Source organism: Melospiza georgiana, chromosome 2 (genome assembly GCF_028018845.1).
Source record: "Melospiza georgiana isolate bMelGeo1 chromosome 2, bMelGeo1.pri, whole genome shotgun sequence".
In the NCBI taxonomy this organism is placed as follows: domain Eukaryota; kingdom Metazoa; phylum Chordata; class Aves; order Passeriformes; family Passerellidae; genus Melospiza; species Melospiza georgiana.
In genome coordinates, this window is record NC_080431.1 from 62,517,157 (window position 1) to 62,532,552 (window position 15,396).

General features: G+C 36.2%; 1 protein-coding gene across 2 annotated transcripts in view; it reads left to right on the plus strand.

The window, feature by feature from the left end:
* The window catches only part of MIPEP (mitochondrial intermediate peptidase), a 65,608-nt gene that overhangs the window by 29,411 nt on the left and 20,801 nt on the right, over positions 1-15,396 (plus strand). For both annotated transcript variants that reach the window (XM_058018780.1, XM_058018781.1), the window contains exons 13-16: positions 446-650; positions 3,444-3,553; positions 8,600-8,674; positions 14,271-14,390. In XM_058018780.1, the coding sequence (XP_057874763.1) occupies positions 446-650; positions 3,444-3,553; positions 8,600-8,674; positions 14,271-14,390 (510 nt within the window). The remainder of the gene's footprint in view (positions 1-445; positions 651-3,443; positions 3,554-8,599; positions 8,675-14,270; positions 14,391-15,396) is intronic.

Here is a 15,396-nt window from a genome sequence, read left to right on the forward strand (position 1 = left end):
TTAGTTAAATATATAACTCTTTTGCTAGCAATTCACAATATACTAGTAGTGCTGTGTGGTATACTTTATACAGAAGTTACTGCTGAAGGTTGAGGAGAGAATTTAATCTGTACATTATGGATTTGACACATCAGTAAATTTCTTGTCACTAGTGATACCTGTTAGAAAGTTTCAACGGTTTGGATAATTCTAAAACATAAAGAAATAATTTTATTTTCTAGAAGCAACACAGCCTTTCCTTTATGGAATAAAGTAATTTCTTTATGAATTTGAGGTATATGGTAAGGATGGAGGAACAGTGTTGTTCAGTAGCAGTACTGAATTCTACTTGTGTAGCTGAGTATATGTTCTGATTTGATTGAACAGTTTAGTTTAATTTAATCATTGTTTTAATATCACTGATATAATGACATTGGCTGTCCATGTTTGTTTTTACCTTGAAAAGGACTGTCACTTTACAGTTCGAGGAGGCAGGCTAAAGGAAAATGGAGAGTACCAGCTACCTGTAGTTGTTCTTATGCTGAGCCTTCCCAATTCAGCAAGGGGTGCACCAACGCTACTGAGTCCTGGCATGATGGAGAATCTGTTCCATGAAATGGGTCATGCTATGCATTCTATGCTGGGGAGAACTCGTTACCAACATGTCACTGGTAAGAAAGCTATAGTCGAGATTTTTTTGTTTTAGTGAAATGTTTAATTTCCAGAAAAAGGGTGTAGATTAAGAAAAAATTAAAGAAGATAGAACAGAACAAAAGAATAAAAAGAGTATGAATCAAAACTGGTTGTCATTTAATAGTTCTATACCCTTGATGATTTGAGAATACAGTATCGAATCTGCAGATATTATGTAAAACTCAACCAAACAACATCTGAATATTCTTGTTCTAATACGAATTAGGTGTTTGTATCTCTTTTCTATGCACTGTTAATCTTTATTCTGTTGGTGCTATCCACTCTTTCAAGTTTGTCTTATGTGGATTTCATAATCATTGGAGTCGTTGGAGGTTGGGAAATAGGTTGTACCTACTGTAAAACCACATTGAATCCTGGGTTGGAAATGACTTAGGAAAATGAATGAAGGAAAATGAGTGAATTAGGTCTTGCAAAGAGTAGTGAGGGTCTGACAGGTCTCTGGCTTCTATAGCCTTCTGCAGTTGTGGCAAACAGGTCAAACACCCATGCTGGCTAAGGCTGCTTGGCATGCTACTTTTTTTAACAGCGGACAGCTTGGTATATTCTTTTCTATAATAGTGTGCTGGAAATCTCAAGTGCAGTAGATATTTACTTACTAGAAAATAAAAACCAAGCTACAAAACAGGTGAGATTGTGAATCCCTTGTCTGAAGAATTAGTTTTTTAATATCTTTTACCATTTTTATGCTAATGATACAAAGGAGTGTTAATGTTGAGTTAATATTTTATCAGTAGATACCTTTGCACCCAGTGGCAAAATACTCTTTTTTTTAAGTTGTCAATTTAAAATTAAAGTTGACTGATCTATTTTATAACTATGTCACTACTAGACATTGTTAAAACAGATGAACACTGCATAATTCCTTGAGTATAAGCTCTGTATAATCTTTGGGACAGCTAAGGGCTCTCCCCCACTCCTTCCACTCATATAGGCTTGCTCATCTTGAGCTACAGGAATACTTATATGCCCAAAATAACCACTTTGGTGTGAGTTCTCCTCTTGTGCTGAATCATGTGTTTCTGCATGTCAGACCCTTGAAGGGGCAGGAAGTGGCTAATTGTGAGGCTCAGATTTTCCAGGAGTCCCTGTGTATGGTTTCTGTGTTGCCTTAGCTCCAGGCAGTCTTGCATCCCAGAGGATTTCACTCCAGATCTAGCATTGCAAAAGCAGCATTGGAGGTTGGAGGTCAGTGCTGTTGTTTCTGCAGAGAATCCTTTTTTAATGGATTTGGAATGTGTAAAAATCAAAGGGCTTGTCACAGGGATGTCTGTTAGGGACTGTCTGCTCTCATGGAACACAAGGGTGGTAAAGTATGGAAACAATATGACTACAAGCTATTGTGAGCACAAAAAAAATTGACATTCTAGTTGAGATGAGCTGAATAATTTGACATCTTTCCTGCTGTCTCTTGCCTTACTTTTCTTTAATCCAAAACTGCACTGTGCAGATCATGCATTTTCAGACTATAAGGAGAATTTTTGCTACCAAATGGATTTTTCAGCAGTGATGCACAAACAGAATCACAGATTCATGTGTCAGTGCAGAAGTGCATATAGCTGATGTGTCTGTGAAAAGGTCCAGTGTGATTTGAAATTACATCAGAGCTGTATCTAACAGCAGTAGCTATTAGAATGGTGAAGGTACTGGTGAAACCTCATGCAGTGTTTGGGCATGTTCATTTTGTGTGTCTAGTCTGAAGGTGAATTCAAACTGCAGCAGGTACAGAGAACTAGAATGGATAGTTTCTTAGACTTTATCTTGCCTTTGGATAATGATGCTCAGAGAGAATATAGTTTCCCTCTATTTAGTAGGTAAAAACCAGTGTGATAAATGGTATTTGTAATAAAGAGCATTATCTGTCTGAATCACTGAGTGTAAACAGATTATAAGTTAAGAATAACATTAGAGAAAGGTTTGTAGAGGTCAAAGGAGTGATTTTAAAAACGAGTCTTCAAATAATAGTAAAAGCAGACTGAGATTTAAGACTGATTCTGAATGTTGGCATTGTTTCTGGTAGACCAGGATAGAGGTGGTGACCCAGTGGGTCCGTTATGAAAGCAACAACTTTTCCATTGCTAACTTTAATATAGAAATTAGAAATTCAGCTTTGATTTGGCAATGTGTTACACTTTTTAGTCACTTCCATTGGGTAAGATGCTGATAAAGATTAGCGTAAATAAGGTTTTTGGTAAAGGGCTTTTTGAAAATAGTAACAGCTGAGATATTACCTCATTGCGCGTACATAGAACACGTCTTCAATCTGCAAGAGTGTTCTCTGAGTGAATGACTTGGTGTCATAAAGCGAGGTTAATGTAAAGCATAAGAAAGCTCAGCAAACAGATGGAAGCTAAAACTTGTAACTGTGAATGGGATTAAGGCAGAGTTTTATTTACATTGTAGTTTAATTTAGGTTTAGGACACTTAAATAGATTTGGTGTTTCATGTAGGGCCAGTTTGGCTACAGTCTGGTTTAGTTTAAAAAGGGTGTGATCCAGAGTTTTATAAGGTGCCTCGCCCAGCTGTTCAAATATTTTGTTTTACTTTGTGATTTATAGTAAAATGTGTAGGATTATAATGAAGCTTTTCTGGCAGTATGTACAATAATGGAAATAAAATATTGACTTAATAAATGAAAGAACATTAAAGTTCACCAAAAGTCCAAATTGAAAGTTGCAAAACCTTTTGGGAAGAGTTAACTATTTGTTAGTGAAAATAGCAGATGCTAATGTGTACAATTATTCTACCTCTAGGAACCAGATGTGCTACTGATTTTGCTGAAGTTCCCTCAATTCTGATGGAGTACTTTGCAAATGACTATCGAGTGGTTAACCAGTTTGCAAGGCATTATAAAACAGGACAGGTAGGGGAAAAAATGTAAAATTTTGAAAATAGGAAAAAAATGTCTGTAGGAAAAGAATCATCTTTACATGTGTTATTAATTAATAATGTTTAAAGTAGAAATAAACAATGGATAAAGTTATTTTCGTAGTACAATTTCAGTTATTCAGAAAAAAGTTTAATATTGTCATTGCAAAAAAGATAAATGTAAATCTGTGTAAGAATACTAGGTTCTTATATCCTAGATTCCAATTACATGTTTAAAACTTTCAGCCTTTTTTTTCTACAAGGTATAGTAGGTAAACAACTTCTGTGTGAATCAAGTTGTTTGGAATGATTTAATATCATTACAGGTAAGTTATGACAAAAATAGCATTTGTCATTGAACTCTCTAAAGTCTGTCTTAAAATAAAGCTCAGATAACCAATCATGGATATAAATGGAAATTATCTGCAGTGTTTCAAAATTTCCATTTTTAACACAGTGTAGGGCAGTGAGTGAAATATTTTGTGATGAAAAATATACTGCTCTATTTAGGATTATAGTAGGATTAGTTAGATTCTATTAGTCATGAATTTCTGCTTTAAAACCTTACATGAAGTTCTTCTTTATCAGTTTGTTACAAGGGTCTGCTTTCTGTGGGGTGTTTGGAAAGCAGTGCTCTTTGGAGCAAGGTGACTTTTGGTGGTCACTTTAAGACATGGTAATACAGAATGATTTATATTTATACAGACATTTCAAAAATTCCTCCTAAGTTGTGTAGTGTTATACTTCATTGGAGCTTCTTATCCAGTACTAAGCATTCAGTGCATTTCAGTATTATGGAAGTAGAAATATGTTTGCCTCCATTGAACAATTAGGAAAATATGCTATCTAACTTCTGTTTAATAGATACTGTCTGAGAAATTTGCTCTGTAATTTTTCTTTTCTTTTTTTTTTTTTTTTTTTGTCTTTTCAAGAGAGCAATTGTTTCTGCAGAATTGATTGCACTAAGAAAGGTCTCTTTGCAACCTGGGAATTAAACTCAGTTCAGGAGTGTTGATCATTTATCTACTTGAATCTACATACAGAAATAGGACTTTGTAATGTTCTCTTGTTCTCTATAAAGTTCATGAAGTGTTTAAACAGCATGGAGTTAATGTGATTGCATACAAGTTCAGAGAATGAGCTTCACTAAAACATCTGAAAGAGATTTGTAGAACATTATTTATGGCTTTGTATTTTCAAAATGACTTGACAAATCTAAACCATGTTTAGTTTCAGTGCAAAAGCTAAGAACCAGACATTGTGACCCATTTGGCATTTCCATAAACTACTTCTGTTTATTGGTGGTGAAATCTTCCCTTTTCAGACAGCAATTGAGAGAGGCTTGATGTAAAAGTCCAGTCTTGAAGAATGGATTATGCTGGATGATGAGAAGAGCCTGAAACTGCTCTGTGGCTCTTGAGAGCGTTAGATTCCTTCCTTTTAATTGCTTTTTTAAAATTTTAGAATGCATGCATTTTTAAGCCATTATCCAACATATATAAATCTGCTTTTGCTTATGTTGGTTCATCTAAGCTGACTTTAAGAATCTGATATCGAATTTCCATGTTTGTCATTTAAATACAAATAGATTGAAGCAATCTTTTCTGTTGTGTATATGTTATGAAGTAGTTCGACTTTAAAATCCCATCTCTCTTACATTTTCAACTTCACAAAGATCTTTTTGGGGCTTAATTTCTCTGCTTGTTCCCTGATTAATTCTTTTGTGGTGCAAAGAGGAAATTCTTTTTTTTTTTTTTTTTTTTTTTGTTTCTCCAGTTTTTGATTTATTTGAAAAAAATGAGTCCACTTTATCCCCTTTTCAAGGGGAAGTAAGGAAAATGGACAAAAAAGGTAGAATGTGAAAATTGTGAAACCATTTAATCAATATGTTGTTCTCTATGAGAACATGCATTAATTTTCTTCTTATGAATTAAGAGACTGAGCTTTTCTATGCTAGAAAGCTGTGTTCTGCACCAGCTACACCACACAGCTCTGCTGGATGTTTGCAGAAGGTGGACTTGCTACTGACCCAGTTTGTGTTGGAGGCAATGCAGATAATTTTTCAAAGCATCCTTCTTTTGGCATTGCTGCATCTGCGCTCTAGTTTTTGCATGGAAACTTCAGGTGGTAATATTCCTACTGAACATAATTGCATCAGAAAATCTTGCCAGTGTAATCTCATATGAGCCATTGCTATAAAAGTCAGTTGTAGAAGGACTCATCTTTGAGGATCTGCACTTATAATCAGTGCTTATGCTTGTGGGAAGAGGAAGAGAAAGAGGTGTTTTGATTATTAAAACATCTGAACTGTTGAAAATTGTATTTTAGTAGCATTGCAGGAAAAGAAATTGATGGGCAGATCTTCCAAGATGAGAGCTCATTTAGATGTAGATCATGAGGTTCTGGTCCAAAATATCTTGAAGTTTATAGAAAGCTTGTCTCTGCTTTCTGTCTCTTTTGAAAGGTTGTGCTGTTGAATGTTGAGGAGTGACAAAGCTTGCAAACTCTCCTGTCAGAAGGAGCAGGTCTTTTGAACTTAGTTGAAAAAGCTGGCCAGAACAAATCTATTTGTTTCAAGAAAGTAGCAAGCCTAGTTTTCCTTTCATCAAAAAGATGACTCAAACAAAAAAAATCCTTGAGATAAAATGAATAAGTAGAGAGGACTGTAATTATTAGTTACTAAAGTTGGATTAATCAGGTAAGCTCACGAAGTCAAGCCTTACCAAAATGGGGACATTGCAGCACTTAGACAGTCTGGGGCATGGGTGCCATTCTGTATCACTGTGATTTTGTTTAATTTCATTTGTAAACTGCAGAGATACATGGTAGGTCTGAGCTAAATAATTTTAAGCTTTTGTGTCTTTGGAGGCTCTCTTGAACAATGGCCAGTGTTTCAGCTGTTCAAATTTGAACTGAGTTCATTTTTCACAGAGATGGAATTACAAAGACAGTATTGTATTAACATGATTGAAAGAATAAGCCCACAGATAGTACAGTTACAATTTGTTGCAATTACTACACAACAATAAGGAGTTAAGCATGCTTTGGGACACAGAGAATTCTTTTCTTTTAGCCACCGTGAAAACTGAAAAATTCATTCCAAGATCTTAAAGTTACTTAATGGAGAAGGATAGAAGAGTGGACTCAAAGTAAAGCATGTAGTGTTTAAATTTTAAAAATTGAATGGTTATTCAATGACATAGTTTTAGGCAAAGCTCTGTGAAGTCTTTCTTTTAGAAGGAAGATGACAGCCTTGTTCTGGTGTTACCAGAGAGTTCATCTTTCAGGAGAAGTGAAGTAAGAATGCTGATACCTTTTTTTAAATTAATTCAGCTGCTTATTAAGCAACTGTGTGAGATTGTAATGGAGCAAGGAGGAATAATTTCTACTGCCTGAAACAGTACATGCTCCAATTCAAGACCTGAATGTATCTGTGTGCATGACATTCACAGAAACATACTTTGGAGTGGAGATGTGATCTTTGAAAAACCCTCTGGAGTCAAATTCTGCTTCCCTGAAATCTTAAGATCCCAAAGGTGTTTTGGGAAAAATAGGTGACTTCTTTATCAACTTAAATTCTTTCAATTTAATCTAATTTTGGCAGTGTTTTTCTGGTGCCAAATTCTATTTGACTTGTGAATTATGATCACAACACAATCTTTGAGCCAGGTTAGTAACGCAGATAGATTTAAGAAAGACATAAATATTTTTTCTCCTTTGCCTTTTTGTCAACAGGTGGTTATAAGAGTGACCTGTACTTTCTTCTTGATTTTACTTTTACTTCCTTCTTGATTCTTTTGATTTTCTGCCTTATTAAATTGTCTGGCTCTATACCATGCTTGACCTAGCTAACTTTTGACTTGGAGAAGAGGTTACAAGCCTTAGCAAGTACTGCATAAAGCAGCTGCACAAGCAGAGAATTTTTCTTACCTGCTTCAACTTTGAGATTCTAGAGTCAATTGATAAAATTTCTTCACTTAGGTGTACCTTCTCTAGAGCTGGCCTTTATTCTGTGAACATTGCTTGTCTGGAATTCATATAATTTGCATAGAATCTAAACATATGGCTCTGCCATATCTGTAGACTTTCTTGGATTATTTCTTGAATGCTTCAACACACTATAAAAGCATAGGTGTGATTTTAGAGTCAAGTTTACTACCTAGCATCTCTATAACATAGAGATGCTACATATTAAACGTAACTCTATACATGTTGTACAACTTTCAGTACCTTTTTAATTTTTTAGCAAAAATGCAGTTACTTTAACTATATTCCATTTGTTTACTAAAGGAATCTGCTAGGGAAAAAAAAAAGAAAATGTTTGTTAGGAAAAACATATCTTGAAAAACTTCAGCAAGCGGTGGAAGAAGCGTAAGGTCACGCATTCGTAGACAGATGTTCTTAAAAATGTGGCGTTAAAAAGTCTTTGGATGTTTTTGCAGACATCTGGATGGAAAGTCAAAAGGTTTTTTTATAATTACTTGAAAAATGTTTCTGACTTTTCAGTATGTGGTGGCATGGATAATTTTATTGCCATAGATGTGGAATAAATTTAACTTTGTTTAAAATTTCAAAGGGTAGATATTTACTGTTCAGTACAACTAAATATTTTTATGTGGGTTAGGGCAGAAGGTCTCATGCTGTCTCAGTTGAAGTTATGAAAACCCAGTATTATTAAGCTCAGTATTATGAGTTATATGATATGGGAGGGCTTTAACTGCCCCAGTCTGTTCTTTATGTTTAAAAATAGTAATAGATATTTTACAGGCATATAAGGGAATATGGAATTAATTTATAGAAAAACAAACAGATTTTGCTTAGTGATTTCTGTCTTGCTATGTGGACTAATGCTGATATCTTAATTGGCCATTTAATGCTGTGTTTGAAAAATATTTCCTTCCTCAATGCAAAGCACTTCAAATGTGTTTTAGTACCATGAGGGGTTTTTTTGTATCTTCAGCCTCTTTTAGGAATTAGCTATTTAAACACAATTTACAAATAAACAATAAGTCTAAATGTGACCTGTTTGTTTTTTTTCAAGCCACTACCAAAAAACATGGTGTCAAGACTGTGTGAATCCAAAAAGGTGTGTGCTGCAGCTGATATGCAACTCCAGGTATGTGTTTTGCCTTCTGATTTCAACTCTCTATTCAGCACTTACAGAACATATTTTTGTTTTTATAATTTTGACCAAATTTTTTATTTTAATGTAGATGTGTTATCTACGTATATGAAAATTAGTTAATTCTTACATTAATTTTATGTTTGTTTTTCTGCACATATTCTCTGTTGCTGCTTAAACCTAAATGCTTCTATCTATAGGAAAATATCATGAAAACCACAGCTTTTGAAAATCATTGAATTATCAGAATCCCCAAATGTAGTTTAAGATTGAATTCTTGAGTTGATGGAATCATTTAAGGAGAACTTGAAGTAGAGGAAGTATTGTGTACCTTGGATCATTAAAATATAGTAGGAGTGGGAGATACAGGCTATCACAGTAAAATCAAACCAGCACATCTATGTACTAGAATGTGATTTGAGTTCCTTGTCTTCTGCAGCTCCAGATGAAAGTGGCCACTTGTCACATCAAAATTGCTGGCTGAGCTGTGAGAATGTAAGACTTCTCTCTCATAGTGTTAGGAAAAGTAACTAAATTCATAAACCTTTATTTTCTGTGGGTAGCTGTGATTGATCAGTAATTTCTGTAAACAACCAGTGATGCTGTTCTTCAAAGGAAGTAAAGGAAATCAGATTTCTGTCTAAAATGGTATTTGGCCATTTTCAGTCCTGCAATAGCAGTTCTCAGATGTGTACAGTAGCTTTAGCATCCAGTAAGCATTTGGCTGTGCTTAGTGTGCTACAAGATTTTGCTGTTTGATTTTGTTTTCTTCTTTGTTTTTCTTTAAGCGCAAAGCGTATAGTTTTTCCTTCTGCAATTAACCTGGTGTTTAGGTGAGATAACTCTGCTAGTACCTTAGTGAAGGTTAGTTGCTGAGATGGGAAAGGAACAAATTTAGAGATCTTTGGTACGTCTTCCTTTGAGAAGTGGCCAAATGATCACAACCCTGTCTAGAAACAGGAGTTGGGCTGGTTAATGAGGTTGATCTGAAAGAGAAACGTCAATATTTGCAGTTTTCTCTGTGCAGTTACATGGAAGATTTTAAACTAATCAGAAGCCTCGAGTGTGGACCTGTAAGCTGTATACGTGTCATTTACACTAGTCAAAGCCAGACTGAACACTGTTTTCAGTGTATACATGTATTTTTCCTTAGTTAAATGTAATGAGCTTTTGAATTGGACTTTTGAATTGTGCTTTCAGTGCAGTGCTGGCTGTCAGCAGCCAATGCTGGCTGGGCAGGTGCTACCTATGCCTATACCTCTGTGACATGAAAATATAACTGCACTCTCTCTACAGGTCTGATTTTAAAATGCATACTGCTGGCTTTGAAAGATTCTCATAGACATGTCTGATAATCCAGAAAGAATGTGGGCCAGAATATAAATAATTATTACAGGAGGTTTCTATTGGGGAAAAAAATTCCGGATTGAAATAAAATTTATACTTTGAATGCTTAATTGTGGACTTTTACTCATGGGTGGCACAGCACGTGTACAGATTAGTAACCACCAAAGTGTTGAGGAGCTCCTTTGACCTGCACCCTTTCTTTTCTGGCATCTCTGTCCATAACAGCTACGTATCAGTCTGACAGATTTCTTTCAACCTTTTACATGTACTTGCTATGATTTTGTCAAGGTTTGAGACCAAGTTGGCATTGTGGAGGCTGAATGGGCTCAGATATCGAGCAGTATAAGTCACAAATATATTCACAAGTGACATGGCCTCCGTGTTCTGTGGTGCAGGAGAGAGTATTCCAAAAGGAGAAGTGATTGCATCAGTTGCTTGTGGTGGGGCTGTGCAATGTCCCTGCTGTTGTTGGCCCTCAGCTGTTCCCTGGGCCTCTTTAGAGTCTGTCTTGGAGTCATTCCACAGCCTGTGGCTCAAGAACACCCACTTCTGGTGGGCTCAAGTTCCCGTGGGTGCCTAATGATTGACTGCTGCTGGCAGTGATTTAGCAGGCTGCTTGCCATCAAATTTTTCTTGTGTAAATTAAGTTAAACTAGTTTCAACACATGCCAAATGACCACAATGCCATTCTGAATAATATTATTCATTTCCTACTTTCAGCACTATGTTTTTGGAGATGCCAGGTGTAAAACCTGCAGAAGTGTGCGCTCATTTCAAAGAGACAAATTGGCAGAGCTATTCTGTTGAATAATTCAAAAATGTCCCAGAGAAGTTGACTACACGGCAAATACAAATTTAATATTCCATTTTAGAAATGCATATTGTAAGTCATGCAAATTAAAAAGTATAATAATTAATTGAAGCAACATATATTTTAATTTCCAGATGCCAAAATATATACATGCTGCTAGCTGTATACCTGAAAATACTGTGAATGATGATTCTAATACTGTTCCTTCAGACTTTGCAAAGACTATATTCTGTATTGATGGCTAGATGCTATGTTAGCTATATTTGACCTTTAAAAGTAGAAAAAATGCTGACAAATATTCCAGCAGTGTGGAATACACCTGGAAGTTGTTCCTCTGTGGTCTGTTCAGGAAATAAGTCTATTGGCACATGAAAGTAAGAAATATTGCTGCTTTTTCATAACTGTAATACCTCTGAATTTTCTTTTAGGTGGTGTAATCAGTTACTCAGAAGGAAAGATAGGAGAGTCCATACATCTCCTAAGGCTTTTGCCAGGCAGATTGAGTCCCAGAGTCTTTCAGTCAGTAGTACCTTCACTGGAAAATGCCTGAGTGTGTGCATATTAATGCTATTAAGCAGACAAGGAGCTAGAAAGAACTGGAATCAAGTGAAACTAATAAATACCAATGTAAGTGCAAAACAGAGAGACAGTATGAAAATTAATGAGCATTTGATGGCATTTTTATTTTTTTACATATTTTGAGAAATGCGTTTTACTGAAATTAGAAATCATCTTCTGTCTACTGCTTGATATTAAGTATTAGCTTGCTTCTCAGCAGTATCATCTAAAATCCTGTGGTCCTGGGATGTGTTTCCCATTCCCATTTCAAAGGCCTCTGTAAACACACAGAACTGTGGTTTGTAGATGGAAATGCATTGTGGGTATAAAGTTCATCCAAGTTTATTTTCAGGGATGGTTTTTTTAACCGTGCTGTCCAGGTGGCCTGGCTCACAGCTTTCTTCCCACACTGTACATGTGCCAGGATCAAGGGAGAACTTATAGCTGACTTCAGTGACTCATTTCCCTGTCACCACATTGTTCTTTAGACAGAACATTTCACTGGCCTTTCTTTGACATTTCCCCACTTCCTAGCTGTGAGTTGAGCTTTTGCTCCTTGACCACAAACTACTTCACTCCAAATTTTACTTTAGAGAAGGTCTCCTGCAGTGCAGATGCAGTTCCCCCATCTTGTGAAGAACACTGAAGAGCAACTGCAGACTGGTCCAGACAAAGATGGGAGATAGGAAAAAGAGGATCAAGGCTGTGCTGAGGCTTGAAGCTAAAGTCTGTTGTCAGATGCTGAAGTTCCTCATGTTTGATTTGGATTTTGTAGAGAGGAGAGGGGAAGTTAGTGTGAAATGACTACTGCAGAGTTAAAAAGGTCTAAGGTGACAGGAGAAAGTGACCTTTTTAGGACTATTACATGAGGTAATTTTCAGGTCTATTCATGGTACTTACTGCGGGTCATACTCTTAGTTGCCCTTGCTGTCATAAACCTGTAGCTTTTGTTAAAAAAAAAAAAAAAAGAATGGGATTCTAGTGACTGGGAATGCAAAGCCGTTGTAAAGTCTCTTTCTCTTCTCAGATAAATAAGAGTAAAGTATTTTTGCAGTCTAGTGTAGATTTCTCTGTATATTTTTAGTCTAAACAGATGCTTTCTGGCTACTCTGTGTTAGTAGATGGACAATGTTGAGTGCTTACATGTCTTGTTCAGTGTTGCTACCTGAGACATAAAACTTGCAGTGTCATTAATGGGTGATTGTGTGAGTTGAGTCTTACTGACATCTCTTCTCCTCCTTAGCCATGGCTAATGAGGAGCAAGCAGGAAATCTATGAGTAGCTCCTGCAAGTCACAGTTTATTCACCCCCCCTGCTTATAACATTCAGTTTTTCTTGGAAAAAAAACCCCAATGTCTTGTTATTTGCCAAGAGAGACTGTCAAAGGGTTTATCAGAATTCTGTATGTTAGAAGACAGCTTATTCAAACAGAAGGATTATACTCTTCTAGAAACGGTCACATTTTTGGTGAAACTACATGTTGTATCCAGAACAAATAAAAATATTCTGAATTCTGATAAATTGTTAAGGAATTCAGAATTATTTGTACTAACATTTCATAATAAAGAATCTTTTCTGAGGTTCAAGGAGTTTTGTTAATTAGGTAACATAAAACATCCAAACAACTTTTTTTTTTTCATAAAATTTCATGGTTATAGTTCCTGGAACAGTGTGTTTATGTCGTTGGGGATGGTATTGCACATTATAGGAGTGTGACTGGGCCTGAATCTCTAGCCAAATTATTTGCTTAATTCCTTGCAAAAAAGCTTTTTGAGGCTCCTTATTGTCAACTTTGCTATGAAGTGTGCTGATTACAGGATGACCTGATCTCTTCCCTTGAGCATCTGGATTGATCAAACTACTTAAAAATGTCTCATGTTGTAAAGCAGTGGGTGTCCTCTGTCTTCCTTGCACTTCTACAAAATACTTCATACTAAAAAAATCTTCATACCAAAAAAAAGGCTGCAATAATTTCCTCTGTCCATGCCTCTTTCATGTTTTTTCTTACCATTCCAGAGACTCTGCCTTGCTGTCTTTGCTTGGAAAGTCTTTTTAATGGTGCTGCTTTCCCACTCTCTGAACACCTCAGTTATATGGTCATGCACCTGCATTCTGCTGTAGTTCACATGCATAAAAATTCCTTATGGATCAGCTCTTACTTCTGGCACAGTACCCTCCTGGTGCAGTGTGCTCTCAGCTAAGCTTACACTTAAGCAATTTATTGCTCTGATGGTGAGAGCTAAAATAAAGGAAAGATTGGCCTTGGTTACTACCCTGTTGCAGGGCTCTGACAGAAGCTCAGTAGTGTTTACAGCTCTGTGTAGTGGGCATGGTGCTTTTAGGTCAAAGGTTGGACTTGATAATCTTGGAGGCCTTTTCCAACCTCATTGATTCTGTCATATTCTTAACATAATTCTTATGTTCGCTGCCTAAGCCATAAGTTGCCCCTGCAGGGGTGAGGTGTTCTCATGGCTGCATGTACACATCTTGAAATAGCTTATTTTGCAGTGTCCACTTAAATAACTTCAAAATAGAAATTTAAAAATACTTTTCTTGAAAAGGGGAATTGCTGGAGGACCTTAGGGACAGATCTTAACTTTTTTAAAAGGTGCAGTTTAGTGCTCCCAGTGTGATAAATGACATAAACATGGATTTATGAAAGGTCATGATGGTGGTGGTTGATGAACTCCAAAAATCTGTTTCTCTCCTCGTATAACATTAGTATGTCATGCTAATTATAGAAGATTTCCAAACCATATATATTTAAACTATTCCCTCTCCCTAGTCCATCTCTCATGTTCTTTTCTTTGTGTCTTTTTTGGTTTTCATATGCCAATAACATGTGCCAAAGACAATTGTGTTTTCTCTCTTCAGGTTTTTTATGCTGTCTTGGACCAAATCTACCATGGTAAACACCCTCTAAAAAAGTCAACCACAGAAATTTTAAAGGAAACACAGGAGAAAGTTTATGGATTGCCATATGTACCCAATACAGTGAGTAGCAACAGAATAACTGTATAAACTGCATCTTTTCTTTGATAACGTAATAATGCCCCTTCCTCTCCATGACCCTTGCCCTGCACACTCCTGTGTTTACTACTGTATTGTTATACTGAAAGAGTTTTCTTTCACTCACTTTATCCAGAGAGTAGGGATGTTTTTGTATAAATGCAGTCTTTTAATGATGAACTTCATTACCTTGCCTTTATTTTCTTAGTAAAGAAGGCACTGGAAACAATATATTGGAAAGAGGGCTTATTTGAGCTTTTCAAAGGCTGCTTATAAAAGGCAAGCAAAACACTGTGGTGCAATTGGTGTGTGTATGCTGTCAGCATGAGAGAAAGTGTGAAGCAGGAAACTGAAGTGTGTTCTTCTCACTGTATTCCTGTGACCTTTGTCATGTCATTTATGCTTTCATGTGTGATGTGAAAGTGAAGAAGTCTGGAGTTCTACTGAGCTATCTAATTTTGATCTTCATCACGACATGCATTTGTTCTGTACATCATGTGACAGCCAAAGATGTAGTTTGTATACGGCAGTCACGGGATTTCCTGGTCTGTGTGAAGCTGAATTCCTGCCTGGAGCCTGGACCCCCCCTGTCACTGTTTGACACTGTGGTCAGAATACCCAAATGCTTTTGCTGCTTCACAGGAAATGTACTCTCCTCCTTGGCAAAATGTCTTTCCTTCTCTGAGAACAGTGTTGGGAGATCTGTTCCCTCATCATAACTGTACTGCCCCTGCTCACACCTCCAAAAGAGTGTCACATCTTGTCGTGAGGCTGTGATCATTTCGAAGTGGGACATCAGGTTTTGGCCTGGAACTTAAACCCAGCAAAATATACTGTGAACTTCTGAATAATCTGAAAGTCTATGTTTATATTTATTGAATGTAAAATTAGTGTCAAGAACTGTAACACAGTTTAAATTTTCAGTAAAATATTGTGAAACAATGTATTAGAATAACATTAGTACTCTGTAGAGTATTTAATGTCTGTAGTT